Source organism: Scatophagus argus, chromosome 8, assembly GCF_020382885.2.
Source record: "Scatophagus argus isolate fScaArg1 chromosome 8, fScaArg1.pri, whole genome shotgun sequence".
NCBI classification, from domain to species: domain Eukaryota; kingdom Metazoa; phylum Chordata; class Actinopteri; family Scatophagidae; genus Scatophagus; species Scatophagus argus.
This window is the reverse complement of record NC_058500.1, coordinates 5,776,883-5,794,446: the sequence shown is the minus strand read 5'-3', so window position 1 is coordinate 5,794,446 and position 17,564 is coordinate 5,776,883. Positions and strand designations below refer to the sequence as shown.

Sequence of the window (17,564 nt, the reverse complement as noted above, 5' to 3'; positions counted from 1 at the left end):
TTTAGGGCCCCATGGAAATTCGAGTATTCTGTAAAAACAAATAGAAATTCTTCCAGAGGACCCAGAATTCCTTGCTGCCGCCGGTTTGAATCATCTTGGGGTCCAGTCTGTCACCAAGGGCAGGAGACCAATGGAAGACACAGTTTGGTTGATGGCCGGAGAAGACAGACGCGTCATACAAGATGCCAGAGACAGAGAGAGAGACGGTTAAAATAAAACATCACTTTCAAGTTATTGCTCACAACACGGCACAGGTCCGCCTCCCTCTTTCTCCCCCATCCCTCCCCTCTCTCTCTCTCTCTCTCTCTCTCTCTCCCTCTCTCTCTCTCTCCGAATAAAACCGACGCTTTCCGCGAATGTGCGAGCTGCCTCATTGCAAGCAGCCATAATTGGGATTATTCAGGAATAATTCGCCTAATCCGGCCGCGTTGTTTTTGTTTTCTATTTTCTTTTAAATTGTTATTGTGATCATTAAATCATGATCTCGACAGCGTCGGCGATGTGAATCCCCTCGTGACATCGCTGGATTTGTCAGGAGGGGGGGGGGGAGACAAAAAAAACATGTATTTGTTCTGTCATGGAGGCTTTTTATTGAGGACTATTGAGATGTAGTCCACCTTCGCTGGACAGCAAAACAAAGACTGCATATTAACAGATCAGGGTAAATACATCGCCTTTTTTTGACTGAAAGATGGGGGAAAGCGACGTATCGAGGCTGCTGTCTGTGTGGACTAATTGTTCCGGTGCCACTAGCCAATATACATGCCAAGACGATTCATTTAGGGGATGCGCGATCTTTTTTTCCTCTCTATCGTTTGTGGGTGGGTTATTGTAAGCACCGAAAATCTGACATCATTTGGATGTATGAACAGAGCGAGATATATATTTTTTTTATCGCGTCTGTTTCTCGGCTTCTGGAAATCCACGTTCGACGTGATGCAACATAAAATCTTTTTTCTCGGATGATATTCAGACACAGACCAAACCAACACATCCCTCTCCACGAAACTGTAAAAAAGGGGTGGCAGTGGTGATGTTTTCTTTTTTCTTTTTAAAATACATATACAGATATACACGTCTCTTTAATGTGGCTTAACGGCAGAGTCCTCATCCCGGATTGTTTGATCAGCTGTTGATTATTAGATAGCCTCTGCCATCTTATGCTTATTATATGTTGCTCAGTGCGATTTCCTCGCGATGGATTTATGCATAACAGGTGTTGTTTGAGCCCGAGAGCACAGCAAGAGCATGAGGCTTTATTATGTGTTTTTGTCTCGATTTAACACACAGTGAAACAAAGCGACTGGGATCCATTTTTTTGTTGTTTGTTTTTGCCGTCAAAGAAGAGCAGCCACCCCCCCCCCCACAAAAAAAAAAAAAAAATGAGGGGATGAAAGGTAGGTTATCATCTCTCTCTTCCTCAGACACACACACACGCACACATGCATGCATGCGCACTCGCAGTCTCACGCGCGCGCGCGCACACACACACACACACACACACACACCAGAGGTGATTTTGACACCTGTTCATCTGTTTTTCACTCAAGCCTGTATTTCACACATGGCAGCCATTTATTCAGGTGAAATGATTTTTGTCAAGGTGGCAGAGGGCTTTTGGGGATGGAAAAATGAAGCCTACAGATTCAGCTAAACATACTGTGTTCCATGGCCTACATAGACGAGGCCCACCCAGACAAGCACAGCTGTGTTTTATTGTCACCTCATGCCTGTAAACGATGTTTGTAGGGGAGGCTGCATGTCTGAATTTGTTTTCATTATTTATTTTTTTGATTTGATTTTCATTACATTTTTTACGTTTCTAATCGTGTCTTCTTTAAACAAGGTTGCTGGTAGGCTCCTCGATGAAACACCAAAGCCCGGCTACGAGTATGTAAAACGAGTAAAATTCCACACTTCACACATAGGCCTGCGATATAAACCAAATGATCGCCTGCTCTGCTCCATTATACTGTCATATTTGTTATGTGCTGTGAATGGTACAGATTACACCCTCTGCTCTCTAAAGGACTGTCACGCACATACACATGCACAGGGCGGCAGAGAGAAACCATTAAATGTTCTTTGCTCATTTACAACATCTCTGTTTGTTGGACATGCCCAGTGTTGGCTGTACTGTGTCTGCTCCATCCCTCTGTACACCCCCGTGCATTCACTCAAACACCCACACTTGCACAAAGTATGTGAGCTGTTGTATCTTAGCAACGGGCAAGGTAATTACTGAGAGAGCCAAGGAGCTGGCATGCTGTAGAGCTGCTGATCTGATCCCAGCCATAGAGAAACAGGAAGGCAGAGATTTTCACTGTGTTGCCCAACACAGCACTTCTTTATCAATGCTGTTAAATGTAAGTTTTGAGTCCCTTTAGTGGACTATTTTAGGCCTAACAAGCATGTCAAAAGTCTTGTTTTTCATTCCTCAAAATGTGTATGTGTGTGTATGTGTGTGTGTGTGTGTGTGTGTGTGTGTGTGTGTTCACAGGTGGTGAGGTTGTGGACAAAGAGGAAAGATGAGTCTGTCGTGTAGAAAAGATCCTCACGGCCTCTCCTTGTAAAGACGAGGGAGCCGTGGGAGACGACGGCTGTAGGAGGATCTGTAGTGTTTATAAAGGGCCCGAACCAGGCAGGCTCTTGTGGAAGGGGATAGAATGGCTAACCAGAGCTTTGCCATCGATGGCCCCGGCAGTCTGCTGGCTGTGCTGGCCTCACAGAGTGGACTGGCTAGAAGCAGCAGCAGCAGCAGCAGCAGTAGCGACAGCAGCAGCAACAGCGGAGGAATCTCTGCCACAGATGTGTCTGCCTACTTTAAGCTGGTCTTTTTGGGCTTGATCATCTGTGTCAGCCTCGTAGGCAACCTCTTGGTCTCCTTGCTGGTCCTACGAGACAGGACACTTCACAAGGCTCCCTACTTCTTTCTCCTGGACCTGTGCCTGGCCGATGCAGTTCGATCTGCTGCCTGCTTCCCCTTTGTGCTGGTTTCTGTCCACAACAGCTCGGCCTGGACTTACAGTGCCTTGAGTTGTAAAGTTGTGGCTTTTATGGCTGTGCTGTTTTGTTTTCACGCTGCCTTCATGCTGTTTTGTGTGGCTGTCACCCGCTACCTTGCCATCGCCCACCACAGATTCTACGCCAAGCGCATGACCATCTGGACCTGCGCCGCCATCATTTGCATGGTGTGGACTCTGGCTGTCGCCATGGCGTTCCCACCTGTCTTTGACGTGGGGACATACAAGTTCATCCGTGATGAGGATCAGTGCATTTTTGAACACCGCTACCTGAAGACCAACGACACCCTGGGCTTCATGCTCATGCTGGCAGTGGTGGTCCTGGCCACCCACGGTTTCTACGCCAAGCTGCTGCTGTTTGAGTACCGGCACCGCAAGATGAAACCTGTCCAGCTAGTGCCAGCTATCAGCCAGAACTGGACCTTCCATGGTCCTGGGGCCACAGGTCAAGCCGCAGCTAACTGGATTGCAGGGTTCGGTCGTGGTCCCATGCCACCCACTCTGTTGGGCATCAGGCAAAATTTACACAATCAACACCGGCGGCTGCTCGGGATGGAAGAGGTGAGGTCAGAGAGGAGGCTAGGCAGGATGTTCTACACCATCACCCTGCTCTTCCTGGTCCTCTGGGCTCCCTACATTGTGGCGTGTTTCTGGAGGGTGTTCGTAAAGTCCTGCACCATCCCTCACAGGTACCTTTCCATCACAGTGTGGATGAGCTTTGCTCAAGCCGGAGTCAACCCTATCTTCTGTCTCCTGCTCAACGAGGACCTGAGAAAAGTGCTGAGAGCTCACCTGCCAACCTACTGGAGGACTAAACAACACCTACCCCAGGACGAGGCCTACTGCATTATGTGATAAGATGTGAAGAGAATGTTTCAGGTCTTAAATGGAAATTTGGAGAATAGACGTGATGTAATGCACCTTGGTTAAGTGTCTGTTATGTTGTTTTGCACAACAAAATCCAATTTTTGCCAACAAATGCAGGCACAGTGCTATTTCAATACGAATGTTGAGTTTTGTGTAAATGTGTCCGGTGCAATGGTTTGAGCCAAGAGGCCAATAGAAAAGCCCCGGTAACACTTAAACGGTTTGCATTTCTGATGATGTACTGTATGATTAATGAGTAGGGAAAGATCACAACAATCACCGCTCCAACTAAGTGTGACAGATGCCATTTTAAAATAACGTTGCCTTATTTCAGTGGGACACGCCCCAGAGCTTTCGACAGAGAATTAGTTTCTGTGTCAGATGAGGCACTAAACAGATAAACAGAGAGTTGAAATCCTTGAAGAAATGTGCTGTGGACTGTGAATAGAAAGTGTTAATCAGAGCCTTACTAACTCTGAAACACATCAAGGAACTCAAAAGGGTCTGAACGGATTGGTAGACCACCCTGGACGCCTTTTCATGTAATTCAAAGAAGACTGCATATTGAATGGACCCAATAACCTTGGATACATTTAAATAGCTGTTGTGAACCCAAGAAGCCCCTAACATGCTTGATTTTTTGGACTTGATTTAGGGCGTGTCAGGTTTCTTTGTATCATAAAAAATTGCCTGTTTTCCTTTATTTGTAAACTATACATGTTAAGCAGATGACACTATTTTGAAATATGACTTGATTTCATATTGTATAGACTGTACAGGAATGTATATTCCTGCTTGTGTGTTTTTATATAGCAACTGTGTGTATGTGTGTGTGAGAGGAAGCGGTAGAGAGATAGGAGAGGAAGGAGGGAGGAAGATGTGAGGAATAATGACGATCGAATAGGTTCCAGTGATATTGAGTCAGTATGAAAGCAGCCTCATCTTGGTGTCCCAAAATCATACAAAACTGAACAATCATCATATGGAAATTTATCCTTTAAATGGATTTCTGTGACTGAAAATGTAGTCTGATTTTTTTAATGGTAATGTACAAGGGAATGTGAACTACAGATGGATAATGAAAAAGGGGACAGAATAATTAGAAAACAACACTTGCACGCTGCAAACAGCCCACAGGATTTAATGACTTGAATGGCGATGTAAATTATGTCGGTTTAAAAAAAATCATTAGCAAATGAACATTTATTCATTTGTTTATTTATTTATTCCACAAAGGATGATCTTAGGAATGTTTTAGAGTATGCTTTTACTCTCTGTCACCAGAACGCAGACAAAGAAAAAAAAAAAGAAGAAGAAGAAGAAGAAATGAAGTGGTACTTAATGTGATGGATACTTGAATGTTAAAAGGCCCTCTTACATTTCCCCCCTCAACAACCATTTGAGTGTCCTGGATCACAGGAATTTCAAAATTTAAACGTCAGCCTGGACACGACCCCAGAGATGTTTGGTGTATGGAAACCGGCTTAGACTACGTTGTTTCTCCAAATTACGATTCATGTAATACAAATGTCAAACCTACAGTATGTTAGGCATAGATATATTTGTGCAGTCAATTTTCTAAATGTGGACACTTGCACAGCATACTGTATTAGCATGCATTCCACTGCATTTCATAGATTCAGGACTGTGGATTACAACTTGTACAGATGTTGATATGGAAAGAAGAAGTGAAAAGCGAACTGAGGTCCATAATTTTTACGTCTGGCATTCCTTCGCGAGATGATATTCTGTAACTGTACAGTTAAACTGAGGTGGTTCTTTTGCCCACTCATCAATAAAGACTCTACTTTTGATGCATTCTGAGTCATGACCTGCTTACATGTTGGCTGGATCCCCTGTGGAGAACACAGCAAATAGGCCACTTTACAGCACCTACGGCGCAAATAACATCCTGTGCAATTTTGTTCCTGAACATGTCAAAAAGAAAAGAAAAAAAGAGGTACATTTGTGGCACATCAGTCTAGCTTTTTGTACCCCTCACTGCATGAAATGAAAAAGTGATCTTGACACTTTCCTCTTCACTGAGCTCTGACCAACAACAAAAGACTTTGTGAGTCTTCTCTCAAATGATTCTTCACTCGAGTACTAAGTAAAAAAAAAAAATAATAATAAAAATAAAAAAACAGTGGAGACAGGTGTACAAATACAAAAGAAACTACAGAGCTAGCTACCAATTAGAGTTGTCATATAAGGCCTGAACTGCACATCTGTGTGAGGACAAAAAGGCAACTGGAGCGAAAAAGTGTGTTTCTTAAGCTAGTGCTCTAATATGCTTAAAACCTTCCTTAAATAAAACCTTAAATGAGACTAATGTTTGCTTTGCAGCCAGTGTTGCTATGAATGGAAATGACAGGATAATGGTAAATGCAAACACGGTAGCATAAATCGAGAAGTCATAAAGTCGATAACATGACTAAGCAGTGTCATACAGTGTTGTAGCAATACCTATCTTTGGTTTGCTAACATAAGCCACCATAAGCTGGTCATGCCAGATCAAGTGAGGCTGTAGCAGCAAAACCCCCTGACTGCACTGAACTGAACAAGGCTGCATTTTTACTGTCCATACTTGCTTGGTCTCGTTTTAAACAATGAGGCAAAGGAAACATACTGCAAAATCCTTCAAATGGCTCAAGTATGTCTGGTACTCCTCAAATGTCTCATAAAAAGAAAAAGATTCAAGCACAGGTATACTGAAGGATGTGCAGTAGGAGTGAATACCAAGCATTTGGACTTAAAACTAACTAATTCAGTATTGATGCTTCAAAGCAGAACCTTCATGTGAGGGAGCATTTTTCTACTGCATTATATGACATCAAATAAGAGAACATTTAATACAACATAAAATCCAGAAATGGTGTTTGTAAAATAATGCAAATCCTCTGTACCAGGAGTTTCAAGTGACAGCTGTGCAATCTTTTGTGTAAACCGAGACATGGGCTTAAGGCGGTAGCCAATCGCTCAATAGACCAGAGAAACAAATTTTATTCTTTAAAGCTTGCATATGTTTCTGATATGATATCTGGAAGTTAATTTTACAAGTAAAATAATGGCACTGCTGATAATAGAAAGTGTTTTTTTTATTGTTAACTTGTCTGCACCATAAGGAACATAAAATCACATAAATGAAATATAAGCACTGAATCTCCTTCTCTCTCTTCCTCATGTACAACAAACCTTATGCAGTCAGTCATGCCAGACTACGTAATTATTTCAAGGGTTCAAGGATTCAAGGAGCTTTATTGTCATTTCACACATGTAGAAACATGAGGTGGAACGAAATTAATTTCCCCGGTATAAATTACCTAACAAAATACCTAATACAAATAAATATAAAACAACACTATATAAATATAAAAAACAATCAGAATAAAAGACAGAAACAATCAGAATAAAGATATATAAACAGTACTGCAGTATTGTGCAAATGGCGGAGTAGTGCAAATGACAGTAGTGCAAATGAATTGAGTAGTTCAGAGTTCTGTGCAAATGGCTGCATTGTGCAATGTTCCATGGGTGGTTGTCAGGAAGGGGTGTGTGTGTGTGTGTGTGTGTGTGTGTGTGTGTGTGTGTGCTCCTGAAGTTATAAAATAAAGAAAAGAATGAGGTGAAAATAATATTTTTTAATCTCAATTAGGCCCCGATTGAAATCCAGCCATTGTATGATCATGTATTCTCTCGATAAACAATTTCCCTATATTTTGAATTTGAATGAGAGATAATTTCCTTTGTCTTTATTTCTGCACTCAGACTGTGGCTGATGGAAAAGATGTTCCCATAGTGAACAGCATCAGCTGTGTGAACATCCTCTAAATAGTGCAGGTTTAACAGGTTGTATCCGACTGCGCCTCTCTGCCTCCCCATAACTGATGTTGAAGATTTGTCTTAAGTGCTTATTTTTAGTTTTCTTCCCACTGCTCTCCAAGATACTCCACAACAAAGGCTCTCTTAGTCATTTATGAAAACTTACCCTCGCCCACTGTATGCTCTGAAGACACAGAGTTGTGCAGAGGCCTTGTTGCATTGTCCTATGAGAGCACTGCGGTTCACTTAAAAGTTTTGTGTTGTTTTTTTGTTTTTGTTTTTTGCGTCTTTTAAATTTTATCTGCACCCTTCCTGCCTGTTTCAAACAAAGCTCCCGTCCTGACCTTCCCAGACAGCAGCCATTCATTGTGCTTTCCCTCCCACACAGCCACATTTATATGTCACAATAACCTCACCATCCTTGGGAGGAAAACAATCAAGTCTGAGGGTGCTGCATTTGTGCATAAATCATACATAATGCATTTGAAACGTTAAAGCACAGACTCATGACTTTCTTCTATCCTGTTTTCACAATTTTTTGTTAATCGTTTCTTGCTTACACTGAGACAGCAGGAGTAGTTTGGAGATGATAATGTAAGCATAATGTCGTATGTTACCATGATACATTAACCTGACAATACAACACCAATGCGTAAATATGGAAAGCTTGTCTTGACCTACAACAGAGAAATTTTGGGATGTGTAGGAGCTTGAATGGTTGTGATCTGCAGCAGTGAGGTCTGGGCTTGTCAAAGGGTACCAGTAAATATCTGAGTGCTCACCAGACACCTCAGCTAAACAAAATCATGCATATTTTTTTTTTCAGATTGTTTCATTTGTTCTTATGAAATACAACATACTTTCACCTCTAAAAATCCTTCAAAATGAAATATCGGAAGAGGAAAAATCACTCCTTTATAAACTTAATCTTGCCCAGTGCATGTTAAGACCATGAGGAGAAAACTAACTACACCTCAGTGATGTTGACAAAACCAAGAACTGTAACATTGATGGTTTGTTAATGGCTTACAGAGACACAAGAAATCATTGAGTAAGATTACACAGCAGTGCTTTGAGCTACATGCTAACATTATTACGTTAACATTCTCAGAGATGCTAACAGGTAGATATTTGGCAGGTATAATATTGAAGATATCCACCATCTTAGTTTAGCATGTCAGCATGCTAATATTTTCTAATTTGGCTGATGTGAATGTCATTAACTCCAGAGGTATTTGGTCATAAGCTGAAGCACTGGACTGACCAATGTTGCGGCTATGCTATGCTAGCATGAGAAAACGATTGCAGAGGCAAAACAGGCGAAGGAATTGATTATTTCCTCCTCACTGCTACACTGAAAAGGACAAATGTTATGGAACCTGAAGCCTTTAACAACACATAATTTCTTCCACAATGTTAAAACATCCATCCATCCATTTTCTTCCACTTTATCCGAGGCCGGGTCACGGGCCAGCAGCTTGAGCAGGGTATGTTAAAAGAACCAAAACATTATCGCAACACTACATTACAGAAATATAACACCCAGCACCAAATGCAACAGTACACTTTTACACATACTTTAGTCACTGATGTAGGGGGAATCCTGTGTAGACCCACACAATGACTAACACACTCCTACACTGTAGGTTTGACCACCATACTACATCTTCTGTTCTTACTATTTCTGTTCTTTTACGGTTTCAAAAACACTTTGTGAAAAAAGAAACAAAGACCGCTGACAGTTACAGTAGTTTATTCTGAATGTGCATTAAATAAATTAGACGAATCTGCAACCAGCATGAACTGAACACACACCCACACATACACACACACACACACACAGATAAGTACAAACACATAGTTAAGAACACACTTGTCTTTTGTGATCAATTTGATATTCCCACCAAATGATTCCAAGTTCAATGTCATGCGCACGGTCTCAAATGCAAACAGGCAATTGCAGAACTGATAGCAAATAAGGCAGTTTTACTACACTTGGTTACACTGCTTGAATAACAGTTACATAAATAGTGAACTAGATCTATGCCAGAGGGACTGTCAGTGTGATATAAAGTATCTGGTTTCTCTGGAAGATTACGTTGGATCCTCTTCACATGAATTCAGTCATATCCGTACAAGTCAGAGGTAAGCCATGACACATGCATGGGAGTAGTGTTCTTTGTTTGTTTGTTGAAAAGCAATTTCTCAGCTGCAGCTGTAGGAGTACTGACTGACACACACACACACACACACACACACACACACACACACCATCCCCCCACCCTTTGAATTTCTAAGACATCCCTGCCACCTACACAACATGGTGTTCTATCTGATTGCACTTGAGTATCATTAAATGCAGCCTGTTACATTCCAGTGAAAATCTACAGACTTGTTATAGGACGGACATGGAGCAGCAGGCCTATCATATGCAGTGGATGGAAGCATCTTATCGGTAGGTCAGTCACTTTTGCTCCCGCCTCCAGATGATGACCATGCCGGTGGAATCGGCAGACGCCAGCAAACTCTCGTCACAGTTGAAGCTGACATCCAGCACTGGTCCCCCGTGGCCCTGTAGCTTGTTCACGATGGCCTTGGTGTTGCGTTCGACGTCAAAGAAGTAGACACAGGCATCCTCGCTGCCAGTTACTGTGTCCGGGGGGGAGAATGAGAAGATCAAGAAAATTAAGAAATGGTGAAGAGAAATTACAAGGACGACCAGATAAATAAACAAACAATGCCTATCTCAGTAGGATTAAAATCATTTGTACGCACAATACAGCCATTAAACTTCCAGCAGAGAACCAGTTGTCCTTCAGTTTGTCAGTTCACATCCGTTTTGAAATAATGTAGCCAAGCATGTTGCAAAACATCAGTGGCTTTTGTAACAGTGAAATGACAACACACCCTTAACTGAAGATTCTCAAGGGTGTTTTGATATGAGTGAGACACATCTGCTAATCAGAGACACAAACATGATAATTTGAACACTGACAAGTCTTGAACAAAATGAACAGTTGTTTGGAAATAATTAAGGCGAGAAAAGTCAAGTTAAGTAAAGCTCTGTCAAATATTACTGCTCTCATGCACACAACAGTCTGTGTAGCCGCTTACATACTGACATGTTTTTCAAAAATCGTACAACCCTTTCGTACATGAATGTTTTACAAAACTAATAAAATACATGCACACTCAAAAATCCAAACAAGCTAACAGGATAGGTTAAATAATTGCTAAAATGTAGCTATTTGGGTTTTGCTTTTTAGCCAAAAACAGCTGAATGATGTCTTTTTGCATATCGTTTTTTTTCCACACTGCATAGCCCCTAGCATATATTGAACTAATTTTCTATTCATATATCGCAGCAGGAACACTGAGAGACTTCTTACCCACACAGGCCCCCTGTCTGAAAGACATGAGGGGGCAGAAGATGCTGTGAACGAGCTGGGATCCATGCTGGATCGGGAAGCTTCTCTTTAGCTGTAGCGTACCATCATTGTCCACCACCCTGCCAACGCAAAAGTGCCACAGCCGATCAAACTGAATGTAACAGAGCAGGTACACCTTCACGTACATGCTATACCAAGAATATGGCTTTAAAGTGTATCTCAGCAGAGCAGAGGCAAAACTGTCTCGTAATAAACAGTGACATGCCCTCAAAGACTGACCTGTATAGCAGCAGCTTATTCACACAGGCGTTGACCAGCAGGGAGGGGTCCCTGGCCTCTCGGCTAATCCAGGACCGAGCAGATATGCTGCAGATGGAGCTGCCTTCACTCACCACCAGACGCTTGGCTTTGGTCAGCTTCCCTGTGGGGGGTGGCAGGCAGAAAGAGACCAGCAGAGACACATCAACCGCTTTCCCTCTCAACCAGAGAAACCATTCAGGGGAAGATACAGAGAAATTAATTATCATTAGTGATTCATTTTTGCCCTCTGCAAAATGGAAATGCTGCGAGTGTACCTGTGGCCATGTCAAAGAGGAAGGAGAAGATGCTCCCCCTGTCATCACCAGCCCAAAGGATCCTCCCCGGAGCATCAAAGGACAGAGACAGCACGCGGCCTGTCAGCTTACTGGAGCCCCCCTTTACCTTCTTCCCAGTGGAGATGTTCACCACCTGCAGGTGGTGCTTGCTGTTTCCCACCTGCAACACAGAATTGGGAATGAGAACCTTCATTATTTCCACAGGACAGCACTGAGAAAATGACTGGGAAGAGAGCCTTTTGCTGTGCAGATCAACTAGTGAAAATCACTGCAGGATGATCACTGCAAGATATGAAGTATTTCTTTTAAGTCTAAACCTGGAAACAGGAAACTCTAATGTTTTTACTAACTCTTGGCGCTATCATTTAAAAACAAACATCCATCTTCCTCATGTTAGATTTAATAAGGCATTTAAACAGATGCTGCTGTGCACAACTTTGTTTCCACTTTACAGTCCTCAATTAAGCATTTACCGCAGAAAAAGCTGAGCAAAAACATAATTACCCAAGACATTTAACAAACAGTTGTGACATTCACTTGTAAAATTTAATTAATGTCTGCACAGTGTAAATGTGCATTAAGTAACTGGGAATGAGATTAAAAGCTATTAGTATAAAGTTCACCCTCAGCATGCTTTATGTGTTTTTGTAATAAATTTCTTTTAAACAAAAAAATATGCATGATGATTAACTGATTTTACAGGATGTAATGTACATAGAAGAGCAAATAAACCTACAAAACTTACTGTCAGTGATTTGGGATTGGTTTCTGGGAAATAGCAAAAATCAAACATTTTCCCTAAACTCTGAAAGCCATTTGTCAGGAAATTGCACCATCTTCAAGCAAACAAAATAGAAAAGGTGTTGCAGCAAAGTTAGATGCTGTTTGGTAACTGGTACATGAGCAGAAAACTCTTCTGGTATTTTTCAGGTTTAATCAGTGGCCTGCCTCACAAGGTATTCACAATGGACTTCGCATAGTCTTTTTCCAGTCTGACACAAAAGAAATACTGATACACAAATGCCATTAGCACGGTGTCAAGTCCTCTTTGTAAGACAAAATCTGCAAACACAGTTTTCAAACTGCTCTTGAAATCCAGACATTTAAAAGTAAGTGCTACATATTTGTGCTTCACTCTCACTTAGAGAGCATGTTTTAATTGTGAACAGACTCATGAATTACCACATTAACGCATGCAGCGATGCAACTTAATTCTAGCAGATATTTTTTCAATTATACTTTTTAGAACTATGACAAGATCAAGTATCATACCTGGCATTAAAGTCAAGCTTTCAGTTCAGAAATGGTTTTGTCAGCTGTGTTCAAGTTGACAAAAACAAACATCAGGATCTGGTTTATTATTAACACAGTGTGAGGATTTTCCTGATGTTACCATAAAAGAAGACCATATGCATATGAAATGGCAGGTGAAAAGGAAAATAAACAGGATGTACGATAGTCGTGCTGCATCCTCACTCACTTTTTTTTCTAGTCTTACATTTAGTTTGTAGGTGTTTTTCCTGTAGTCCAATCACTGGCACATACTTCATGATACAAGGCAATTAGCACTAAAGAAAAATGGTAACTTGAAATGGTACTAACCACAGTAAGATTGTTATTCATGGGCTGGAAGGTGCAGCAGAGCAACTCGCTGGATTCAGGGTCTCTGACCTCTCGGATGCACCGACCATCCTCCGTGTTCCAGATACGCAGAGTCCCATCGAGTGATGTCGACACAATGATGTCATTGCTCAGAGACCAAGCAAAGTCTGTGACGGGACCTCCGTGACCTGTTAAGGTCACCTTGACACTGGGAGGAGATGGGGACAGCGTCATGATGGACAGGGTGCCATCCAGCGAGCAGCAGGCGAGGAGGTGTTTGTCATCATTGGCAAACTGCAGCCGCGGAACTAAAGAAGAGGAGGGTGGAGTCAAATAAAAGTCGAAGCTTAGTATATACAAATGGATTATCACTGAACAAAAACCACCGACTTACCAGCAGAGTCTACATGTTGATCAAATATGTGGTGCATGCCAGCAAAAGCATAGTTTTCACTCAAAGTTGTGTCTCCTGCCATGGCACGACTGGCCTCTGCCACTGAGGTGGGCACCAAACTGCCCGGAGGCCTGCAGCCACAAATAAAAACCACCACGTAAGCATATAATAAATACAACACACCCGATGACCCTTGCCTACAGCTCACAACTCAATATGAGAGATCTGATGCAATGCAACCAAACCAGAATTACAGCCAGTAAATCCAACCAAAATGCAATAGCTCAAAGAACAAAAAAATCAAACATAATTCAATTGCTCAAGGCAGTGAGACAAGTTTCTGCATGTAAGCTGAGAATCTCCAGGTGATGTTCTTCTGGGTACCTCTCATCATAGACAACTCTGTTCATCTGGGCCTGTAGCTGGTAAGAACCTCTGCTGACAGATCGGCGGTGACCACGAGCCCCTTGGGTGCGGGGGTCCTCCTCAAAGTCCTGCCCGACAGGGGAGGAGAGGGAGGGGAACCGTAGGGGGAGACAAAACCTCACAGGAGTGAGTGTAAGTAAAGACAGTACATGATACCACAAAAAAATCATTAAATAACCACCAATAATTACTTACAAACTTACTGAAATTACCATGCATTTTTAAGTTGTATATGGGCAATGCCAGCCATTTCAACCAAGCTGCTCAGCTTAATATGCATGGGCAACCACAGAGCTGTTTGGCTGGCTTTTCACGAAAACAAAGCACATGTTCTATCCTATATTTTCACTTCAACTTTCAGATATTTCTATGTCTCCTTTTCCAAATCAGTACACCCTCCTCCTGTCCTCTCTCTTTTACTTTCCCTGCCCTTTCTGTTTCTTTGGGTCTGACCTCCATGCGGTCCAGTGTGGTGCGGGAGCTGCGCACACTGCTGGCCCTGAAGCTGCTCTGCTCAGACAGGGGCCCGTAGCGCAGGGCCAGCAGCTGACTGCGCAGCCTCAGGTACTGCCTGCGCAGCCCCGGCTCAAAGCCACACTTGGCGTTCTCTCTGAGCAGCTGGCTGCGTCTGCGGATGTATTGAGTTCGGAACTGTGGGAACGTAGGCGTGCGGTAAGCATTGTACCTGGGCAGGGGGGAAAAATGACACAGCACATACAATAAGTCACAACTGATCCATAAGCAATTACACATCTGAATAGGTTCTTCATCATTTTAGACTATTAAAGCTTGCTGCTGTGCTGGATGACTGAGTCTCACCTTGCGTCCACTGCCAAAACCTGCTGCCAAACTGCTGCCATTCCACAAGCACTCTGGGTAGAGAGGAATACACCGCCAGGGCAGATTCCTGTCAAAATACACAACTTATAATGTAAGATGATTTCGCTAATAAACTTTATAATCTTGCACTGGTGAGAATGTTGCCTCGTTAACATGAATGCTAAATTCGCCGAACTGTAAGATCACCCACACCCTCCTATCAACAAGATTGAATCAAGTGATGCGGAATCTGATGGCACAACACACAACAGAATCACTTAACAACAACAACAACACAGTCGCTATGTTATCGGACATACTTTTCGAAATGATCTAAAATAGTAAGGTGGACATTAAAAATCAATATATTTGGGGGTTTTGCCTGCGGATAGCTACCAGCACCAAGAGCAGGCGAGGCTTCTTGACAGCTAACGTCGCAAAGCTAACTAACGTTAGCTAGCAATTAGCAAATTAGCCACAACATCATACGCGATGTCCTCAAATAAAAACCTGTTCATTGTTCATTCTTCAATATACACAGAGAGCCTATCGGTTAACAGTTAAATACAGAGTATCGGCCATAATATTGCGATAACACAGCAAAGAAACTCTAAGAAATAGTGGAAAACGGCTCACCTTCCTTAGCTTTTCTCCATCGCTGCTGGGTCAAGTCACGTGACACGGTGTAGCCAGCCCACTTTCTGATGTGGGTCTACATGGATCCGGATTTTATTGTTTGTGGTAATTTGACTGGATTTGGACAAGTAACACAACAAAATTACAGTTTCTTTGGATGGAAATTGCATTTTTATTCAGCCACTCTGTAAAATTTCGCCACATTGTGAATTTATTCAGTTAACAAACACACCCCTCCATAGACACACAAGCACAAAGTAATAACAATGGTGCTACTAATATTTGCATAGTTGGAGTGGTAGCTACCTTTAGGGAGCACAGGGGTCCTCCAGGGGCATAATCATCAATTGGTTACTATCAGCAATATTTTACTTGCCTGTGTGGTGGGAAGTCCACACAATGAAGAATGCTAAGGATGGCAAATCTGAGCCTCACTTAATGATCCCTGCTATTATCTTCCTCTCTTACAGTCCTGACAATGAAGGCTAATTTAGCGCCATACGCATCAAAAACTTCTTATTTGGGTTTCTGAGGACAAAATCCCAATCCTCTATCCAGTTTCTGATATGGCTGATAAAACACGAAAGAAAAGTTGTCCCTGAATCAGTACGCTATTTAAAAAAACACTATCATGTCTCTGGTAACATGATGAAAATGCTTTCTTGTTATGGACAATAGGTGTACACACAGTTCCAGTGGCTTCACAATGGCAGTATTACAAGGTCAGCTCTGAGGTTTCGCCTGGCTCAGCAAAGACCTGCAGAGCTGCGGGGCATGCTGCTCAGCTGACAGGGCTCTTTGCTTGTTCACGGTGCTCTTTCTCGAAGGGGCCCCAGTGACAGAGCCATTCACAAGCACGGGCCATAAATGACCGAGTTGAACACCACATTAAGCACCGCATTCTCAGAAATCAGCACCGACTCTGGAGCACAGCCAAAATGCCAGGAACGAAAGGTAGGAAATGTGAAACAGAAAGGTTTACAAAATATTTGTTTAATTTATCTGGATATCAAAGAGCTGCATGTCCCATGACATATGAAAATTAGATGAGTAATTTCAAAAAATATGGTGGACTAATTTAAAAAAATGCACCAAAAGTGACCGTTTCCACTATTTTCAGGTAATAAGTCGGACAAGAAGTCAGCTACCAAGGTAGGAACGTCATTATTAAACTTGTCCAAAATCCTCATTTTCTCCTCAATGTTTATGTATTCGTTGCTTCAATTTATATTTGCTTTAATTTTACAGCAACCTCAGAGTCCTAAAGAGCAGCCGAAGAAAGGTGATCAGAAAGGAGATGATAACAAGAAGCAAGGAGGTAAACATTTATATGAACCTACATTTTGGCAACAAGCTAATTTAACCCAGTTAATGAATGATCTGCGCACAGGCAACATCATTTCCAAGGAGTTGAAGAAACATCTCCAGCTTTGTGCAGAACTGCTGTAGGTCTTCAGTGACATAAAATTCACTTCTCAGGGTCTCATATACAGTGTGGAAATGAGATGCTGTGATCGCTGTGTCCCCAGTGAAGGTATCTGTCTGTGTTTCATCCCCTCGCAGGACAGCCGAAGGGAGAGAAGCAATAACTTCCAGGCATTTGTGAAGATGGCTTTGGAGACACTGCTGGGGTCCTGCCGCCGCAAACACGGGGGCACCCGGGGTAAGCAGGGCTGAGTGCTTCACACTCTTTCTTCCCTCCCCGAGCCTGCAGACTGGATCTTCTGTGCAGGCAGTTCCAACACAGCATCTGCTCACCTCTTGCAGAATCAGAAAGTGAACCTGATCTCCATCCATCACCATCTGTTGTTCAACTTCTGTCCCTTCTCCTCCCTTCTGAACCCCCCCCCCCCCCCACACACACACACACACACACACAAACCCTTACTGGATGCTCAGAAATAAACTCCAGGTTAAACCTGACCATTGCTTGAGCTAAAATTAAGTTTGTCAACCCCTTCCAATCCTTCCCTGATTCACCCTCTTCCCA

At 42.5% G+C, this 17,564-nt stretch overlaps 2 protein-coding genes across 3 annotated transcripts; one reads left to right on the top strand and one right to left on the bottom strand.

The window, feature by feature from the left end:
- The first annotated feature begins 327 nt into the window (after window positions 1-327).
- On the top strand, window positions 328-5,708 carry LOC124063754 (probable G-protein coupled receptor 173). The gene is made up of 2 exons (XM_046397725.1): window positions 328-1,397; window positions 2,501-5,708. The coding sequence occupies exon 2, from the start codon at window positions 2,667-2,669 to the stop codon at window positions 3,876-3,878; it is 1,212 nt and encodes a 403-aa protein (XP_046253681.1). The 5' UTR covers window positions 328-1,397; window positions 2,501-2,666; the 3' UTR covers window positions 3,879-5,708.
- Window positions 5,709-9,448: 3,740 nt separating this feature from the next.
- wdr13 (WD repeat domain 13) lies at window positions 9,449-15,682 on the bottom strand. 2 transcript variants are annotated; one of them, XM_046396658.1, is made up of 10 exons: window positions 15,575-15,682; window positions 14,939-15,026; window positions 14,573-14,804; window positions 14,078-14,187; window positions 13,694-13,824; window positions 13,300-13,607; window positions 11,677-11,857; window positions 11,381-11,522; window positions 11,102-11,220; window positions 9,449-10,361 (listed from the first exon to the last, which is right to left on the bottom strand). In XM_046396658.1, exons 2-10 carry the CDS (start codon window positions 14,977-14,979, stop codon window positions 10,177-10,179), a joined length of 1,449 nt encoding a protein of 482 aa, XP_046252614.1. In that variant the 5' UTR covers window positions 14,980-15,026; window positions 15,575-15,682; the 3' UTR covers window positions 9,449-10,176. The 2 variants fall into 2 exon arrangements, with proteins under 2 accessions (XP_046252614.1, XP_046252615.1); XM_046396659.1 differs by lacking the exon at window positions 15,575-15,682 and adding an exon at window positions 15,259-15,503.
- Between the last annotated feature and the right edge of the window lie 1,882 nt (window positions 15,683-17,564).